General features: G+C 56.3%; 1 protein-coding gene across 1 annotated transcript; it reads right to left on the reverse strand.

The window, feature by feature from the left end:
* Window positions 1-266: 266 nt before the first annotated feature.
* Window positions 267-17,848, reverse strand: LOC135404957 (maestro heat-like repeat-containing protein family member 7). Its single transcript, XM_064639682.1, has 14 exons — window positions 17,681-17,848; window positions 4,349-4,696; window positions 3,854-4,004; window positions 3,541-3,605; window positions 3,279-3,428; window positions 2,946-3,094; window positions 2,529-2,676; window positions 2,090-2,283; window positions 1,864-2,001; window positions 1,460-1,574; window positions 1,151-1,288; window positions 764-940; window positions 471-630; window positions 267-322 (listed from the first exon to the last, which is right to left on the reverse strand). The coding sequence occupies exons 1-14, from the start codon at window positions 17,846-17,848 to the stop codon at window positions 267-269; spliced, it is 2,157 nt and encodes a 718-aa protein (XP_064495752.1).
* Window positions 17,849-18,088: the final 240 nt, after the last annotated feature.

Raw genomic sequence — 18,088 nt, forward strand, 5'->3', positions numbered from 1 at the left:
GGCTCCTGTCCTTTTCCAGCTGCAAAGAGCGCCAGGGCATGGAGGGAAGGCTGGGCTCAGGCTCTGCCCCTTGGTCGGGCACTCCCTGCCCCCAGCACGGGGCTCCCCTGCCCACAGAGCCCTGAGGCCTGGCCAGCAGCTGCTGGGGCCGGGCTTTGGGGGGAGCGGAGGGCTGGGTGCTCCTGGGAGCCAGGGGCTGGGGCTTTGGGGCCGTCCTTACCAGGCACTCGGGAAACCTCCACGGCTGCTCCATGGTCACCAAGTTCTCAAGATCCCTCCACTTCAGGAACCTGGCTGCACCAAACAGTGCTCTCCGAGAGGCCTGCACAGCAACAGAGAGCGGGCCATGGCACCGCAGCCCAGGGCACAGCACCCACATCCCTGCACCAAGGCCAGGAGGAGGCTGCAGGCCACCATGGGCCAGGGCAGGAGGCACAGCAGCCTCCTGCCATGGGGACAACAGAGCCCACGAGTCCTCACCTCTGCCACACGCTTGTTCTCATTGTGCCAGTTGAAGTAGAATGGCACCAGACTCAGGTACACGTGTGGCTTTAGGCTCTTGCTCCTCTCTGTCGCTTCCATCAGCTCCCGGAAGAGGAGCATGGAGAGCTGCTGCAGCTGGCTGTGCTCCTGGTGCAAAGGAAGAGGAAAAGACCTCAGCACTGGCTTCTCCAGGCCCACCGGGGCACAGGTCTGAAAAGACATCGGGCCCCAAGTTTCCTGGCAGCACTCAGTGCCCACGATGAGGGGCACAGAGCCTTACGTTGTCAAAGAGTGGCCGCAGCGCCTCAAGCAACTTCAGGGCTATTGGGCTGGATATTTGGATGATTTTCAAGCCCAGCACATTGATGAACACAGTGAGAGTCATCTCAACCGCGTCCGTGTCTGCATCCTGCAGTAGCTCCAGGAGGCTTTCATTCAGGCTCCGGATGCTCTTAGCCTGTGTGGAACACAATGCTGTGGTGCAGCCCCACGCTGCTGCCGCGGGGCCCAGAGGCCAAAGGTGCATCCTAAAGGAGTTGGGCAGCTGAACGGGGAGGAGGAGAGCTGGGAGCAGCTGCCACAGCTGCCAAAGGCCAGCCAAGGCCAAGCTACTGCCTTGCACAGCCGCACGCTGCCGGCCCAGCTTCAGCCCCTGCCCCCTGCTCACCATTGAGGGAGCCTTGCTGAGCACCACCAGGCCTCGGAGCGCCAGGCGACGCCTCTCCGGGCACTGACTGTGCAGGTGCCTGGAAATAATCTGCAGGATGCTGGGCCCATATTGTCTGGGGATCAGGCAGTGCAGGACCTGAAAGGCAGGGAGCAGTGACAGGGTGCCCGGCCGGCAGGAGCCCGGACCCGCCCGGGGCTGGGCCCAGGCAGCAGCACAGGGTGCAGGCACCGTCCCCGGCGGCTGCAGCTGTGAGAGGGCAGAGAGGGGGAGGCAGCTGGGCCAGGCAGCGCTCGCCATCAGGCTCACCTCCACCAGGAACGCCAGGGCAGGCAGTTCCCACAGGGGCTCTCCCCTGCTGAGCCGCGGGAGCAGGCTGACGGCGATGCTGCGACCGAAGGAGCAGGAGACATGGCACAGCTCCCTGCAAGGGGGAATAAAGGTGCCAGAGACCCTGAGCCAGGTGGGCAAAGCTCTCCTGGGACTGACTCACACAGGCCTGGTCTTTGACCACCAGCCCAGGAGAGGACATGGGCACTTTGGGAGGTGGCTCCTCCTGTGCAGCCGCCTCTCTCCACCTTTTCCACTCTGCTCAGCCATCCCTGGCTGCCAAGGCCCTCTGGCCCAGCACACGGGCACTGTGAGGGGTTGCCTGTGCACAGGGCAGAAATGACCTGTGGGGGTGTGGGGCAGTGGGGAGAAAGGGCTCTCACCTGGCCAGCAGACCCACTGCATAGTGGTGGCTGTCAGCCTTGAGGAGCATGTCCCAGCCACACTTGCGACCGATCGCCATCAACACGTCCTCATCCAGCAGCTGGCGCAGCAGGGCTTTAACAGTCTGCACTGCAAACCTGTGTGCAGAGCACAGCCCAGGTCAGGCACAGAGCCCTGGCCCCAGCCCCGAGGGCGTGGCAGGGAGAGGGGACTGGGATGGAGCACCTGTTGGGGTTGGGGGGAAGGCTGCGCTGCTCCCGGCATCGCCTCCAGAAGGTCTCGACCTCCTCTGACATCTCCTCTGTGCTGATGAAAACTTGGAAGAGCAGAGTCAGAAGGAGGCGCGGGAAATTGTCCTTCACTGCACTTGGGCACCAGGAGTGGGACAGCTGGAGGATCTCCCAGAGTGCCACAGTTGCCTGCCAAAGACAAAGCACCCAGAGACAGCTCTCAGGGCCCAGAGGTCCATGTGGCAGGGCCCAAGCGTGGCAGGGACAGGCCAGAGGAGACACAGGGGGATCCCCCAGCCTGGTGTCCCTGAACCTGCCCCTAAGCCAGGCCTGCAGCCCAGTGCCTGGGGCAGGGAGAAGCAGTGGTGAGGGAGGATGGAAAGGCATCCCAGAGGCAACCTGGGGGCGAGCAGAGGCCAGCTCAAGAAACTCACAGCCAGGGCAAAGACATCTCTCTCATCCCCATCAGAGGTGCGTCTCCTGTGCGCTGGCCAGTATTCCAGCACATGGAAGAGGATCTGCAGCACCGGCTCCTTAGTCCATCTGGAGGAGATGAGCGTCTTCCACATGGTGCGAGCAGCTCTGTGGAGTCACAACTCTGGCTCAGGGGGGTCTGGGACACAGCTCTGTGGCCTGGGCAGCTGCGGGGCCCAGGTGACAGAGCCACGGTGCCTTGTGGGGTAGGGAGGCAGGTTGGCCTCAGGATTGGAGGCTGACATGCCAAAGCTGGCAAAGAGAGGAGCTGGAGTGTCCTGGAAGTCTCCATGTCTCTGGCACACCCTTTGGGACAGGCTGTCCAGGGGGATGGGGTCTAAAGGCAGGTGAGCCTTCAAGGCAGGTGGGCCCCATACCTGTCACAGGCTGGGGCAGAGCGCAGCAGGGTCACTGCAACATCCGTGGGGTGTGCCTCGGTCAGCAGGACCAGAGTCTTGTCCAGCCTGTGCTCATCAGATACATTGGACGTGAGCCACTGATGGATGCACCTGACTATGGCCGGCACCTGGAGGGGACATGGGGGACAGTTGGAGAGCTGCCAGAGCCAGTAACTTGCCCAGCTTCCCCCAAGAAGTGCTCCCCTTGCCACCACACTCTACTGGTCTCAAAGGCTGAGGGGACCCAGAGCAGCCGACGTGAGGGGCCACAGCATCCCTGGGGGACTGGAGCCCTGGCCACAGGCTGCTTACTTGCTTTGCTTTGTAGACACCGTTCTCCACAAGCATATCCAGCAGGGCAGCGCTGGTCTGGGCATTGAAGAGGTCCCAGTTTGCCGTGTCCCCAGTGGCCATGAAAGTGGCCTCTTCATGCCAAATGCACCTGATGAATCTGCAAACCAGCTACAGGAGAAAGGCAAGGAAGAGAGAGGGATGTCCCCTGGAGGGCTGCGACAGCGGTGCTGGGCTGAGCAGTGAGAGCAGGCCCAGCCCAGGCGGGGATGGCTGCAGGTACCTGTGCTGCCCTGCGGAAGCGGCCACGGGCACGGAGCTGCTCTTCTGTCTGCTCCTGGCCTGCATCTGGCAAAGAGCGAGCGTGCTCAGAGCTGAGGGTGTGCGGGAGAGGCCGGAGAACACAGCCCAGGCCTGGGCTCCAGGAGCAGGCAGGGCCAGCCCCGGGATGCCCAGTGGATGGAGCACGGCTGCCAGGAGATCAGCCCCGGCCCCTCTGCCCCCCTCCCTTTCTCTGGGCATGTCCAGAGGGGATGGGCAGGATGAGGCCAAGGGGGCTGCAGCCACCAGCCCTGTGGCCCAGCTCCAGCACTCACCCTCCTGCGGGGGCTGCACCTGCTGCACCTCTTCAGGCTGCTGTGTTGGAGCAGCCCTAGGGCTTTCCTCCTTCTCCTCCTCCTTCACCCAGGCCAGCTTGGGCACCGTGGGGGGTCTCTGCTGCATGTCTCCGTCTGGTGTTATGGCTACCTGCAGCAGAGATGCCATTAAAAAAGCTTTGGCTTTACAAGTCCTGCAGTCGTGCCTTGAAGGCAGCTGCAAGAGAGAAGCCTGGGAAATAGGTCGCCTCATCCCATCCCACTGTCTGGCCTCAAGGGCACCTGACCCAGGGACTGGAGATGCCTTGAGCAGCCCCAGGTCCCCAGGTCCCACAGTCTGGCCTGGAGGATGCACAGGGGAGAGGTGGAGAGCTGCCAGAGTGAGCAACTTGCCCAGCTTCCCCCGAGAAATGCTTCCCTTCCCAGCACACTGTGCCAGCCTCAAAGGCTGAGGGGGCCCAGCGCACCCAGCTTGGGGGGCCACAGGCTGCTTACTTCAGCAGAGACAGCTCTCTCCTCAAGAAACTCCAGGCTGGGGGTATCGGCCAGGCGCTGAACAGGCGCGGCGTCAGTGCTCGCCACGCCCTCCATCGTTGTGGCGTCGGCCTCCTCCGTGAGACCAGGCAGCACAGAGTCACAGTTTGACTCATCATCGGTGGACGTGGTGTCCCAGTGGGTTGTGTGATCACTGGTTGCGGTGTCGCACTTTGCTGGGGCAGCAGTCGACGCGGTGCTGACATCAGGATTTGTCAGCTGGGTCGGGATGGTGTCAGGCTGGGCCTGGACATCAGCTGGTGTGATCCTGGCCTTTCTACGCCGACTGCCCATGAATTTCATAAATGTCTGCAGGAGAAAGAAGGGCAAGGAAGAGAGGGATTTCCCCTGGAGGGCCGCAACAGCGGTGCTGGGCTGAGCAGTGAGAGCAGGCCCAGCCCAGGCGGGGATGGCTGCAGGTACCTGTGCTGCCCTGCGGAAGCGGCCACGGGCACGGAGCTGCTCTTCTGTCCGCTCCTGGCCTGCATCTGGCAAAGAGCGAGCGTGCTCAGAGCTGAGGGTGTGCGGGAGAGGCCGGAGAACACAGCCCAGGCCTGGGCTCCAGGAGCAGGCAGGGCCAGCCCCGGGATGCCCAGTGGATGGAGCACGGCTGCCAGGAGTTCAGCCCCTCTGCCCCCCTCCCTTTCCCTGGGCATGTCCAGAGGGGATGGGACAGGATGAGGCCAAGGGGACTGCAGCCACCAGCCCTGTGGCCCAGTTTCAGCACTCACCCTCCTGCGGGGGCTGCACCTGCCGCACCTCTTCAGGCTGCTGTGCTGGAGCAGCCCCAGGGCTTTCCTCCTCCTTCTTCCTCCGGAACAGCCTGAGCAGGCTGAAGCGTCTCCCTGCCATGCCACAGTCTGGTGTCCAGGGCACCTGCAAGAGAGAAAGAGAACCTCGGAGAAACTCCGGGCCCTAAGTCCTGCAGAATGGCCTTGAGGCCACCTGCCGCAGGGATTGGAGACACCTCGGAGAAGCTCCGGGTCTCCAAGTCCTGCAAAAGGGTCTGAAGAGCACCTGCCACAGGGCTTAGAGACACCTCGGAGAAACTCCGGGTCTCCAAGTCCTGCAAAGGGTCTCGAGGGCACCTGCCACAGGGATTAGAGACACCTCGGAGAAACTCCGGGTCTCCAAATCCTGTGGAAATGCCTCGAGGTCACCTGAAAGAGAGAAAATCCTCTAAAACGCTCCGGGTCAGCAAGGCACGAGTTGGCTGCGCGGGGGCTCCGCACAGCACCGCTCTGTCCCGTCCTGTCCCGTCGCCTGCTCCGAGGAGCACTGTTGACACTGTGGCCGTGTCACCAGCAGCACCTCTGTCACCGCGGGTCATAAAGGGCCCTTGGACACCCTGCCCCCTTCCATCCCACCGGCCGTGCCCAGCGTGTCACAAAGGGCCCTGGGACACAGTGCCACGTGGCCTGGGGCCTCCCCCAGCCCCGCCAACCTGCCCCACCTTGGAGGGAATCCGCTCTCTGAAGTATCTGATCTGGCTGGACCTGAACTGTAGGAACGGCTCAAGAAATGAGCAAACACTCCCCTCCTGTGCCTGCTCACGGCAGCACAAGGAGCCCCCTCGGCCGCCGACTCAGTCGCAGCAGGAAGGGCACGGGGCCTTCCACACAAGCTGGCACGGCCTCCTTGGGAGAAGTGCTGGCTGGTGGCCATCCTAAACAGGGGGGCTGACACCAAGAAGGAAGGTGTGGGCAAGGGCACCAATGCTGTTGGGAGCCCTTTGGCCAAGGCTGCACCCAAATCAGCAGTTGTGGCAAGTCCTGGCCCAAGGAGACCTGCCACTGCCCCGAGTCCTGGCAAGGCTGCTGCCTGTCTCCTGCCCCAAAGAGCTGTGCCCCTGTGTATTAGTTCATTTGAATACATGCCCGGAATAAAACAAGTGCAACAGACATTCAAACAGTACAAAAAATCTTTTATTGCAGTGAGAATAAAAACTAGCAAAGAGAATCAAAAGCTAAAAAAGAATACAAAAAAACTGCTTTATCGGTTGGCATTCATACAATACTATGAACAGCTTTTATTATAGTATTAACTTGAAAAAATGGAACTAAAGGGATATCAAAAAAGGATATAAAACATTTGCTTTCTCGGTTGCTTCCTATCAATAAACTGTGCTTACCCACACAGACAGGCCAGGGCTGCCAGGATCTGCAGCAGCTGGTCGGTGCCCGTGCTTAGCGGGCGTCCCCACGGAACAACACAGTCTCCATGGCAGGATGAGGATCGCTCACCCCAGCAGTCCTGACACCCCATTTTATCAGCTCTACATTGCACCATGTAGGGCCAGTACACAGTATAAAGTGATGCCTGAGTGGCAGCCAAACCCCGCCTGTTCATCACCTGATAGCAACAGTCTGTGCGTGCCCTGCTGTAGGGCAAGGGGCCAGCGACCCCTGCCCACAGAATCTTCCTCTCATCATCATCTTTCTCACCCCTATGTATGACCTCTACCACTGTGTTTCAAGGGTAGATGTATCTATCTTGCAATATGTAGCAAAACCAAGGAAGAACTCAGCTCTGATAATAGGGGATATCAAGCTGACTTGCTAAAAAGCACAATGGACCTTACAGTTCACTTGTGCCATGAAGTTACATTGTACCATATTCTGGCTGGTTTCACATCCTAATATGATTTCTTTCTCACGCCTCTATGCTCCATTGATCATCTAATTCAAAAGTACCCCCCATAGAGACAAGAAACAGTTTAAAGTCCTGTAGATGTAGAGATGAAAAAGTCATATCTAAAATATAGTGCTAGCTTGTTCCTGAGCATTTCCAAAATTCCTTCCCAGCAGGTGCCAGGATGGGTGGGCAGGAGGTGACTTGCTGTATTCAGACCATTCTTGTACCTGTGACTGCTGCTCTTTCACCCCTTTCCCCCTGTTTCTGGGTTGGTTTCTAGAGCTGTGTTTGAAAGAAACACTTTTTTCAATCTCACACGTGAATAGTTTCAAAGAAATACAAGACACGAAAATCTAGTAAAACCAATATTTAACAAAACAGTGAAATCACACTTCTTTATGTACTCTGAGCACTCTGCTACTGGCAGTTTGTGTAGTTCTCCATATACTGGAAATGTAACTAAGGATCAAGAAATTTTCTGTGTATTCTTTATTTCCTTTTAAATTTTTTTCTGTCATCAAATTGGCTGCAGGATTTGGTCCTGTCTTTGTGGAGGATGAATGCCACTGTCTTTTTATGTTTGATATTTTATTACTTAGGGGGACTGTCAGTGGGAGGGGGTGGTGGGAAGGAGCCTCTGCTCAGGGACTGGAGCTTTAGCTTCTAAAGAAGGCTGTACTTAATCAAAGAGCTGCAACTCAGGATTTCTCCCAGAGTTCCAGAACTTTTCATTTAGCCAGCTGAGAGTGCCCAGGGCACAGCCAGGTTAATGTTTAACTCTTCCAACACTGCTCACCCCGAGGATATCCTGTCATCCTGAGAAGAAGGAAGGGAGATGCTGTGCCTATTCCCTAGGGCTGGGCAGGAAGCAAAACCTTCAAAGCCGTGGCCCTTCTGAAGGAGTTGATCTTGTGTTATTCCTCAGTAGTCAGCACTGAAAATTCTGTATCTGAGACACTGAATGAAAAGGAGAGTTACTGAGAGGCTTGTTTGGGGGAGAGTATTTTTTTGGTTTGTTTTTGTGGGGGTCTTTTAGTGCCAAATGAAGGTTGGATCATGAAAATCAGTCTTGTTACAGACAAAAACTGTAAAGGCATTTAAATGCTGTCAGACCCTGTAACCATTTTCCTTTCTTTCACTTTCTCACCCCTTGCAAATCAGAGACAGTTCCTAGAGGACAGGAGAATAAAATAAACAAAAAAAAAGAAATTTTTCTACTCAAGGCCTGTGTCAGGTCTGTTTTGAATGCATTTGAATCCTACTGCTTCCATGCTCTTTTTCAAGTAGCACCAGATAAATACCTGTGAACTACTGAGATGAGAGTGATCATTCTTACTTCACAAAAGGTTTCTTTTTTTTTTTTTTCCTATCCTGTGTCCCTTTTGTGTTCAGTGCTATGGAGTGACTATATTTTTGTTCTAAGCTAATTCACTGCTGCTGTTTTGGGTACAACTAATGTCAAGCAGCAAATCTGTAACATGCCAGAAACAGGCTACAGTGGGTTGAAGACACAGCTTATGTTTGATGGTGTGTAAATACAGGGAGTTAGTTGGGTTTATCTGAGAGCCTGGCAGAAGGAGAGAGGAGCAGGACAAACTGTTTTCAGTAACTGTGCTGTTCAGACACCTGATAAGATGGAGAGTGCTTTGGAACTACTGATGTGCTTTGAATAAGAAAAGAATAATCAGGTCCATTGGCACTGGCTTATCAGGAAGGAAGTAAAATGCCAGCACTTTTACATGAGCAAAAGGAAATGTTTTAGACACTTTGGGCCATTTTCCCATTGAAATTAAATAGCAGGGTGCTTTTGAGTGTGCTGTAAGGAGTGGAAGGATTTATTACCTTGACAGAATGACAGGTGAATGGGTTCAGAGAGGAGTCCTCAGCAACAGTAACAGCTCTTTGGATAAGTGGCCACATGTGTTCATGCTTCTGGTAGAGATTCAGGAATTCTCTCCTTTCTTTCTCCTAAAGTGCAGTGGCTCACTTACAATGTGCAGTTTTTCAGAGTGTCACACACTTGTGCATTTTGTAATATCCTGGCAGCATGTTTGATATTGGGTGTGTAACAGGCTGTTCATAAAATAATGCTGGATCATTGACTGGTGTGTCCTCTGCCTTCAGTCCCTGGGTATTTTCATGTTCCAAAAAGAATATATCTCAGCCTGTGCTGGGAAGGGAAGGTGTGATTCACCATTAACTTACCCCAGCAGGCATGAAACATGCTCAGATGCACTATTATCTTCTCAAAGTTGACTGATTTTTATTTTTGTACCTTTTCAAAATTTATTTCTAGGTTCTTTCACATGCTTACAATTAATTTGGGGATATTCAAATCCGATGAATGATAGTGCATGAACATATTTGCTTGATTTTGGATTCTAATTGATTCCTGTCAATGAGATCCCTGTGACACTCTGAAATCAATGATATGTGATTCAGCCAAGGCACCACTGTTCTGTACATTAGGTAGCAGTCGGGAATTTAGGAACTAAATGTTCACAAGCTATAAATGGAGAAAATGTTTAGATTTCAATAGCCCTTTGTTTGGCATTTATTCACCCAAATATGTTTCTTGGAAAGTTAGTTTTCCAAAGTGCAGGCTTTCAGTAAAAGAAAGATCATTGATTTAAGGTTTATTAAATTTTAGCTAAAAACAACAGGCTCCATTGGGATGTAAAGTAATTTATGTATTTCCTGCAGGCAACCTTCATGCTTTAGAGCTGTTGCTCAAAGGTTTCATTCTTCTATGTAGATGTCAACTGTAAATATAAAAATGCCTCACTGAAAATGTAATGGTTCCAAGATTCTAACTGAAATAAAAATTCCTGCCTGGGGAAAGCACTATAATCAAAATAAAGTGGTCTTAACTGTTTTTCTTGTGGAGGCTGCACTTGAAACGAGTGCTTCAAGGCAGCAGGGTTGGTAGGGAATGCCAATTTTTATTCATTTATTTACCTACTCTCCCCCACAGATGATGATAGTCCAGCTTTGGAATCAGCAATACACTTCAGCCACTAATACAAGGCAATATGTGAGCTGCTGCCGCTTCCAAAATGCAGTATCCTGGCATTTCAGTCAACTTTATAATCTGGCAAAAACCCACTTGGCAATATTAAATTCTAGCTTCTGAAGCACTTTTATTTCTGAAAGCTTTTGATGTCTTTTTATATCTTTTTAGCATATATTAAATTTCTTTGGAGCAGTGGCCAGGATGTACACTTGATGGATCACTGGGGTGGGGAGTCTCCCCTCACCCCCCACTTTTTTTTTCCCCCCTTTAATTTTAAAAAGAGGTGTGATAACTGTGCATTAGGTAATGCTGGAACATGAATCCTGCAGATGCAGCTGTTTGACACCATTAATGTGGGGGGTTTGTACCATTGTTAGGGAAGTTAGCAGAGATTTTCCAAGCTGAGAAGGACAGCCTGCTGCCAAGCTCTGGCAACTCTCTTAAGAAATCTTTTGCTTCAGGGATGCCCTGAGGGAAATGATGACTGGATGCTTTTCTGAAGGCACAAATGGCCTGTTTTCTCTTCCATAGCATTCAGAATGGGACTCCTTGTTCCAGCCTGCCTGCTCAGAGTTTTGTGGTGCTGGGTCAGGGTCATCATGTGGTTTTTCTCCTGGGATAAAGTTGTGTCCAGTGAATATTGATTATTCATCCCATGTCTAGGTCACTGTCTACATCTTGAATTTGACCCAGAGCCTGTGTAAATGAGGAATGCATTGAAACAAAGTCAAGGATCCTTCAGTGACTTGTTTTTGTGAGTTCAACCTTCTGAGACCTCTGATGAGTCTGGCAGGGCAGTGCCTGTGTGCAGAGGGGCAGGGAAACAGAGTCCCAGCAGAGCAGCAGTGCCAGGGAGCAGCAGCATTTGGCCTGTTGAGAGCTGCTCTTTTTCTCCTGCCCCCCTCCCCTTCTGGGCCTTGGCTGAGGCCTCAGTGCTCTGGGCCTTGGTCCCTGGGCTGGGCTGGGTCAGTCCTGTGGCCATGGCACTGCTGGCATGAGCTGGGCTCCACTGCACTCTTTCCACCACACAAGGGGCTCCATTTGCTCCGGGCACAGCCTGAAGCCTCAGCTCTTCTTCTCCAGGGCTCTCAAGAACAAGGCCAAGGAGCAGACTCTCCAGAGGGTCCTTGCCTTGCTGGTTTCTCCCTGGAGTCCCTGTGCTGCCCTCAGGGTCCCACTGTGGGGGCTGGAGGGGCTGAGGCTGCTCCAGCTGGTGCTGGTGGTGGCCAGTGCCCCTGGAGATGGCAAATGGGGCCTGAGGAGCCCGGGGCCGATTCTCTGCTGCTGTGCTGGGGAGCGGGGCTGGCCCTGGGGCTGCAGGAGCTGCCTGAGCTGCTGATGTGCTGAGCATTGCAGACCCAGAGGGCCTGTCCCTGAGCTCCATGGCCTCCATGTCCTGCTGCAGGGCCAGACCTGAGTGTGCTGCTCTGCTGGGCTGGGGCAGGGGCAGGGAGATGGGGGGACCAGGGAGGGGCTGGACTGGGCAGTGCCAGGGAGGGAAAACCCCAATGTTGAGCTGAAGTGTGTGAGTGGGCAGGGTGGGGGCTCTGCCCCACCTAGGGCACTTCTGGAGTCAGCGTTTCCTTTGGCAGCACAACTTGTCTCAGACAAGATAGTTTTCCAGAGTTGGCTTTTCCCCTTCTTTCCCAAGGTTTTCTCTTTTGTTTTCTCATCCCCTGAGGGGAAAAGGGGGAAGGGAAGCACATGTTGATCCCTGCTTTTATCTGTATACAAAAAGGAGTTGAGGCGGGGAGGGAGGGGGAAAACAAAGCGATTTCTCTCTCTATTCTCTCTCTTTTATCCCATTCCCGCCTCCCTCGCCACACCCCGGGCGACTGTTTCACCGCCGCCCCTCCTCGCCCGTCCCGCGGGGCAGCTCTTTTAGCTCCGGGGCGGCGGAGACTCCCCCGGCGCGGCCCTTTGGTTTTCCTTGGTTTATTCTCCGGAGCTGATTCCGTTCCGAGCTCGCCCCCCCTCTCTGGCGACCCCCGCCAGGGCCCGTCCCGGGGCGGCTCCTTCAGTGCCACGGGCGGCGGGGACCCCTCGGGGCGGCTCCCCCAGGGCCCCGCCCGCCGCCGCCGCTCCCCGGGGCCCTCCCCGTTTCCTGCCGGGATCGGACACCGCCGGCGGCCCCGGCCCTGCCGGGCTCCATCAGCCTGAGCAATTGCTGCCAAGGAGGGGCCGGGGGCTTCCTCTTGGCCTTCGTCTCCCTGGCGCTGGGGCTCGGCTTCTACCTGCGCCAGAAGGTGAGGGGGGTCCCAGGGGGTCGTGTGTCCCCCCACAGCGTCTGTGCCCCCCCGGGGACCCCCCACCCCGGTGTCACCCCCTTTTCTCTCCCCACAGAGCTCCTGAGCCGGCGGCGGCCGCAGCCCCTCCCCGGGGCCTCGGGCCCAGCCTGGACCCCTCCTGTCCCTGTGAGGATTTTGGGGGGGTCGTGTGTCCCCCCCTCCCCTGCTGTCACTCTGCATCTGCCCGGCTGCTCCCAGTGATCCCAGTAAAGCTTCCCAGTTCTCCCCAGTCCCGGTTATTCGGGGGTACTGGGGGAAAAGCTTGGGGGAATCCCAAGGGGTGGAGCTGAGTTCGAGGGGGGGCAGAACCTGGCCCCAGGATAGATGGGGAATTGGGACCCCCTCGTATTCTCCCAATGTCAGCTTGCTCTGGAGGGGCTTTAGGAGGGCACCTGCCCCTCAATAAAGCATCCAGCTCACCACAAAACCTCCATATAGCCTCCCCAAAATCTCAAACCCACTCAAGCCCACCCAGGACCCCACCCAACCCCTTTTCTGAGTACTGGTGGTGCTGGGAGCCGCCCCGGCTGTGGGCGAGGAGCTCTTGGGTGAGCGGGGGGTGAGAAGGGGGAGGTCACTGGGAAAAGCAGGGGTCAGAGGGGATAAAGGGGTGTTGGGACCCCAAACTGAGCATGAGAAGGCTGGGGACTGGAGAGATGATACGGAATTGGTGAGAGAGGGGGGGGAAAGAGTAGGGGTTAGGACCCCTAAACTGATCGGGGTGGGGGGGGCTGGGGATGAGGGGACCATGAAAAGGTGGAAGGAACAGGGAGAAGGGTGGAAAAGGGGGGGTGGTCTGGTGGGTCTTACAGTCCCATTGGGGTCTTTGGGCAAAGGGGGGCTGGCAAAGAAGGCTAGTCCTCCTGACCTCCCAACTTACTGTGGGGTGCTGAGGGCTGCTGGATCCAATCTCAGCCTTGGATTATGTCAACAGTTTCAGTTTACAGGAATTACAGAGCTGTGACTGAACAACTTTTGTTTCCCAAGTTTTAATGATGGAAAATCAGGTTTATTGATAGAAATGAATTGTTTAGGGTTCCAAATGATCAGACAGAAGATGTTCATCAGAATTATTTACTGCACAATATACATACAGAAACTACCAGAAGTACAGGATAAGATAGGACAGTGTTCTACACTAAAGCAATTGTGAAAGCAATTCTACTCAAGTTAGCAAAAAAGCAATAATTCTTAATTAGAGATGGATGGAACTCCCCCAGAACAATCCTCTTGTAGGGCCTCTCCCCGATGTGGATGCGCCGGTGGTGGAGTTCCATTTGAATCCCTTCCCACAGTAGGTGCAGTGGAAGGCCCACTCCCCTGTGTGTGTCGGCTTGTGCTTCAGGAGATCATAGCTGGTCTGAAACCCCTTGCTACATTCCCCACACTTGTAGGGCCGTTCCCCAGTGTGGATTTGCTGGTGTCTAAGCAGGTTGAAGCTGTCCCTGAAGCTCTTCCCACATTCCCTACACCTGTAGGGACGTGCCCCAGTGTGGATGTGCTGGTGTCTGAGCAGGTTGAAGCTGTCCCTGAAGCTCTTCCCACATTCCAAGCAGCTGAAGGTCTTCTCCCTGCTGGAAGGCTGCTCAGGGACCACCAGGTCAGAGTTCCCCCACAAGCTCCAGCCACCTTCCTGGCACAGGCTGGGTCTTTCCTCCTCAGAGCACCCTGGGATGGCTTTGCAGCCCCTCCTGCGGGGGGATCTCCGGCCCTTTTCCTCCCCGATGCCTTCCTGCGCCGGGGAGCCCTTCAAAACGGCCTCTCCCACCAGGGTCTCACGGGGGGATTTGTCCTCCGGGCTCTCCGTCCTCAGCTCGGGGCCTGGGGCAGGAAGCAAGAAGGACAGGCAGGGGATTTGCCTCCGGCCCACAGGGAAGGCCAAGGACATCCCCCCAACTCCGGCCCCGGCAGGACGGCGGCGCCAGCGGGGTTGTCCTGCAGCCGGGGCCATGCTCGGCTGACAGAGCCAGCACAACACCCGCCCAAAGGGACACTGACTCCCTCCTCACCTGCCTGGGGGGCCCAAGGCATCTTCCTCTTCCTCGCAGCCTCCTCCTCCATCCGCCCAAGCTTTGGGAAGGAGAAATCCATCTGGAGGGGAAAACAAGGGCTGAGTGCGTTGGCTTGGGGGTTCCTCCTGCCCAAGTCCATCTCTAGAACTCACCGGGCATCCTGTGTCCATAAAAACCTCCAAAACACCAAGATTCAGCCCAGAAAAACCCAAACCACCGAGATTCACACAAAAATCCCTCACAAATTGCAAGAAGACCCTTAGCCCCTCAAACTGTAAAAAGTTGAAATTCAGCTAAAAAATACTCCAAAATATGAAGATTAGCCAAAAAAATCTCTCCCAAAAGTTCCTCCTCTCTGGTCTCTCCCCTCTGGGGTTTGGAGGGTCTCCCCTGTCTGGGATGCTGGGGGTCCCACTTAGAAATGCTGAGAGTGTTGGGGGTCCTAAGGGTTCCTTCTCCTCTGACCCTCGCCTTCGGGGTGCTGCGTTCCCAGACATTCCCCCTCTCCAGGTTCTGCACTTCGTTGTGCCGGGGATCCCAGGGGTCCCCACTGTCCAGGCTTCCCCTTCTCCATGCCCAACATTTCAGGCTCCCGGGGCTCCTCCCTCTCTGTGCTCCCCCCTCCAGGCTGCCGGGGGTCCCCCAGCTCTGCCATCTCCCTGCTCCGCCCTCCACACTCAGCAGGTCCCGGGCTCCACACCCACCCCCGGCACTCCCGGGGGGCCCCAAACCCGCTGTGTCCCCCCCACCGGCACCGGGCTGACAATGGAGCCGGCGGGGCCTGACCCAGAAACACCAACCCCCACCTCAAGGGGGGAACCCGCATCTCCCCACCCACCGCCGGGGCTCTGCTGCCAACCCAGCCCAGCACCCCCAAAAAACAGCTCCTGCCCACCCCCAAGAGGCCCCAAGGGCACAGCCCTGCACAAGGGCCGGCTGTGCCCAAGGAAACCAAACAGCTCCACAGGCGTTGGCTGGGGGGATGTGAGGGCTGGGCCTGCTCAGCACAGCCCCGGCCTCGTGCCCAGCGCCTCTTTCCTGACCCACACAAGACCTTCCCAGCCCCCCCAGGGCTCCCCTGCTGCTGCCTCTGCTCCTGGCCCTGCCTTTGCTGCTCCCTTGGCTGGGGCAGCGGCTGCAGGGGGGGGATGGCAGCAGCTTCAGCTCCACGGCACTTCCTGGGGGGAGCTCAGCCCGGGGGGGACGGGCAGGGACCTGATGGGGATGGACAGGGGCCCAGCAGGGACAGACAGGGCCTGCAGGGGAAGGCACAGGGACAACCTGGCCCCACACACTGCCAGGGCTGTCTCTGCTCCTCCTTGCAGGCTCCGTGGCCAGGCACAGTTTGTGTTCCTGGGTGCCCACCATCTCAGCACTTGCAGATGCTCAAATCAGCGCCCGCAGCTCTGCAGCAAAGCCCCAGCTCACCTGGCACACAGGGGATGGACACAGCACCTTCTCAGAGATGGGCATTCACAGCTTAAGGTCTTTCCCACCACAGGGCTCTCCTTCCTCAGCAGCACCTCTGCCTTGCACTTATTCTCAGCCTCACCTCAGGGACAGCTCTGGGCTCACCTCCGCGCCACTTCTCAGCCTCACCTCAGGGCCTGGGCTCAAGGACAGGAACCTGCAGGGAGGGGACATCAGGTGCAAGCTCAGGGCTGCCTGCTTGCACTGGCCTCTGGGCTTCCTTCTCCTTCTACAACCAGCCCACAACTTACCCTGCTTTTCTAACACCACACACTTACAGACTAACCTTGGAGATAGATATGGACAGACATCTCTATCACCCTGGGGATAGAGCCTCAAGCATGTGCTGCCATAGGAATGGCAATCACAGAATCACAGAATCAGCCACATTGGAAAAGACCTCCGAGGTCCTCAAGTCCAACCCTTGATCCAACCCCGCCGTGCTTCCCACACCATGGCACTGAGGCCACATCCACTCTCACCTTCAACACCTCCAGGGACGCTGACTCCACCCCCTCCCTGCCCAGCCCATTCCAAGGCCTGATTACTCTCTAGGCAAAAAATTGCTTCCTAATATCCAACCTAAACCTCCCCTGGCACAGCTCAAGACCCAGCCCTCTTGTCCTACTGCTGCTTCCTGGCAGAACAGCCCCACCCCCACCTGGCTCCAACCTCCTGGCAGGGACTTGCAGACAGTCAGGAGGTCTCCCCTGAGCCTCCTCTTCTCCAGCCTCAACACCCCCAGCTCCCTCAGCCTCTCCTCACACCACTTGTGCTCCACTCCCTTCCCCAGCCTCGCTGCTCTTCTCTGGATCCTCTGACCCCAAAAACGCTCCCCCTCCCATAGAAAGGCCAAGGGCATCTGAGGACAGTTGGGGGGCTTTGTGGGGCACTGGGTGATTACTGGGGGATACTGGGACACACTGGGGGGAACCAGAGAGCTTTGGTAGGACTGGGGGTTTACTGAGGGACACTGGGAGGGCACTGGGAGGGCCTGGGGGGGAACTAGGGCACACTGGGGGGCACTGGCATTGAACTGGGGAGTTACTGGGGGATACCCGGACAACAGTGGGGATACTGGCAGGTTACTGGGCCATACTGGGGGTTACTGGGTGCTCACTGCAGGATCACTGGGCCATACTGGGGGGCAGTGGGAGGTCACTGGGACACACTGGCTGGCCACTGAGGGGGTTACTGGGCCATACTGAGGGTAACTGGGAGGTCACTGGGATATACTGGGGGCACTGGGATCCCCTTACCCGGATGTGGTACATCTCCCCCCCTGGATTTCGAAGTGTATCCCTAGGACCCCGCCTCTGGGGGCCCCCTTGAACCCCACTGCTGGGCTTTAGGGGACCCCCTAAAATCCCCTCAAACCCCCTGAAATCCCCCCCTCGACCCATCGAAACCTCCTCAAGGACTCCTTATCCCTCCCCAGCACCCCCTAAACCCTCTCAGTGACCCACAAAACCCACCTGAGACTCCCCAAGCCCATTCAGGGACCCCCAATCCCCCCCACGGGCCCTCCAAATCATCTGGGACACCTTAAATCCCCTAGAGACCCCAAAACTGCCTTGAAGTTCCCCACAAAGCCTCCCAGGAACGCCAAACCTCCCCAGAGACCCCCAAAGCCTACCTGGGACACCCCAAATCTTCTCAGAAAACAAAATCCCTATCAGAGCCCCCCAAAACCTTTCAGGGACCTTCAACCTCCCCCCCGAGTCTTTTCAGGGACCCCTCAAAACGTCCCCGGGAACCCCCGAACCCCCCCGCTAAACCCTCCCGAGCCCTCCAGTCTTTCCACCCACAGCCGCGCTCCCCGCAGCCCCCGAGGGGATCCCCAGACCCCGCTCTCGCCGCCCCCCCGCCAACTCACCCAGCGAAGTGCAGCGGCCGCAGGCGAGTCCTCCTCACTCCCGACCACGAGGACAAAATGGCGCTCGCTCCGCGCGCCCTCCGCCTTTACAGACCCGCCCCGCAGCCAATCAGCGCGCGGCCACGGCCCCTGCCCGCCCTTCGCCACGCCCCCACCTGCGCGGGACATTGTGGGAGTTGTATTCCCTGCCGTGGGGGAGGACCGGACTTGTTGGGGTTTAGTTTTTCTGTCTTCTTTTATTTTCTCTTTTTTATTTCTTTCTTTTCTTTCTTTTTTCTTTCTTCTTTCCTTTTTTGTTTTTTTTCTTTCTTGTTCTTCTTTTTTTCTTTGTTTTTTTTTTTTCAAATTTTTTCCTGTTTTTTCTTTCTTGTTTTCTCTTTTTTCCTCCTTTTTCTTTTTTTTCTTCCT

The sequence above is a fragment of the Pseudopipra pipra genome, chromosome W (assembly GCF_036250125.1).
Source record: "Pseudopipra pipra isolate bDixPip1 chromosome W, bDixPip1.hap1, whole genome shotgun sequence".
Lineage (NCBI taxonomy): Eukaryota > Metazoa > Chordata > Aves > Passeriformes > Pipridae > Pseudopipra > Pseudopipra pipra.

Bases quoted from the DNA above. Each gene is read 5' to 3' on its own strand.
- LOC135404957 (XM_064639682.1), bottom strand. From the start codon at position 17,848: ATGTCCCGCGCAGGTGGGGGCGTGGCGAAGGGCGGGCAGGGGCCGTGG. The intron at 2,677-2,945 runs GTATGGGGCCCA...GTGACTCCACAG, and splicing joins TCTGCCCCAGCCTGTGACAG to AGCTGCTCGCACCATGTGGA. The intron at 2,002-2,089 runs GTGCTCCATCCC...CTCTGCACACAG, and splicing joins CTTCCCCCCAACCCCAACAG to GTTTGCAGTGCAGACTGTTA.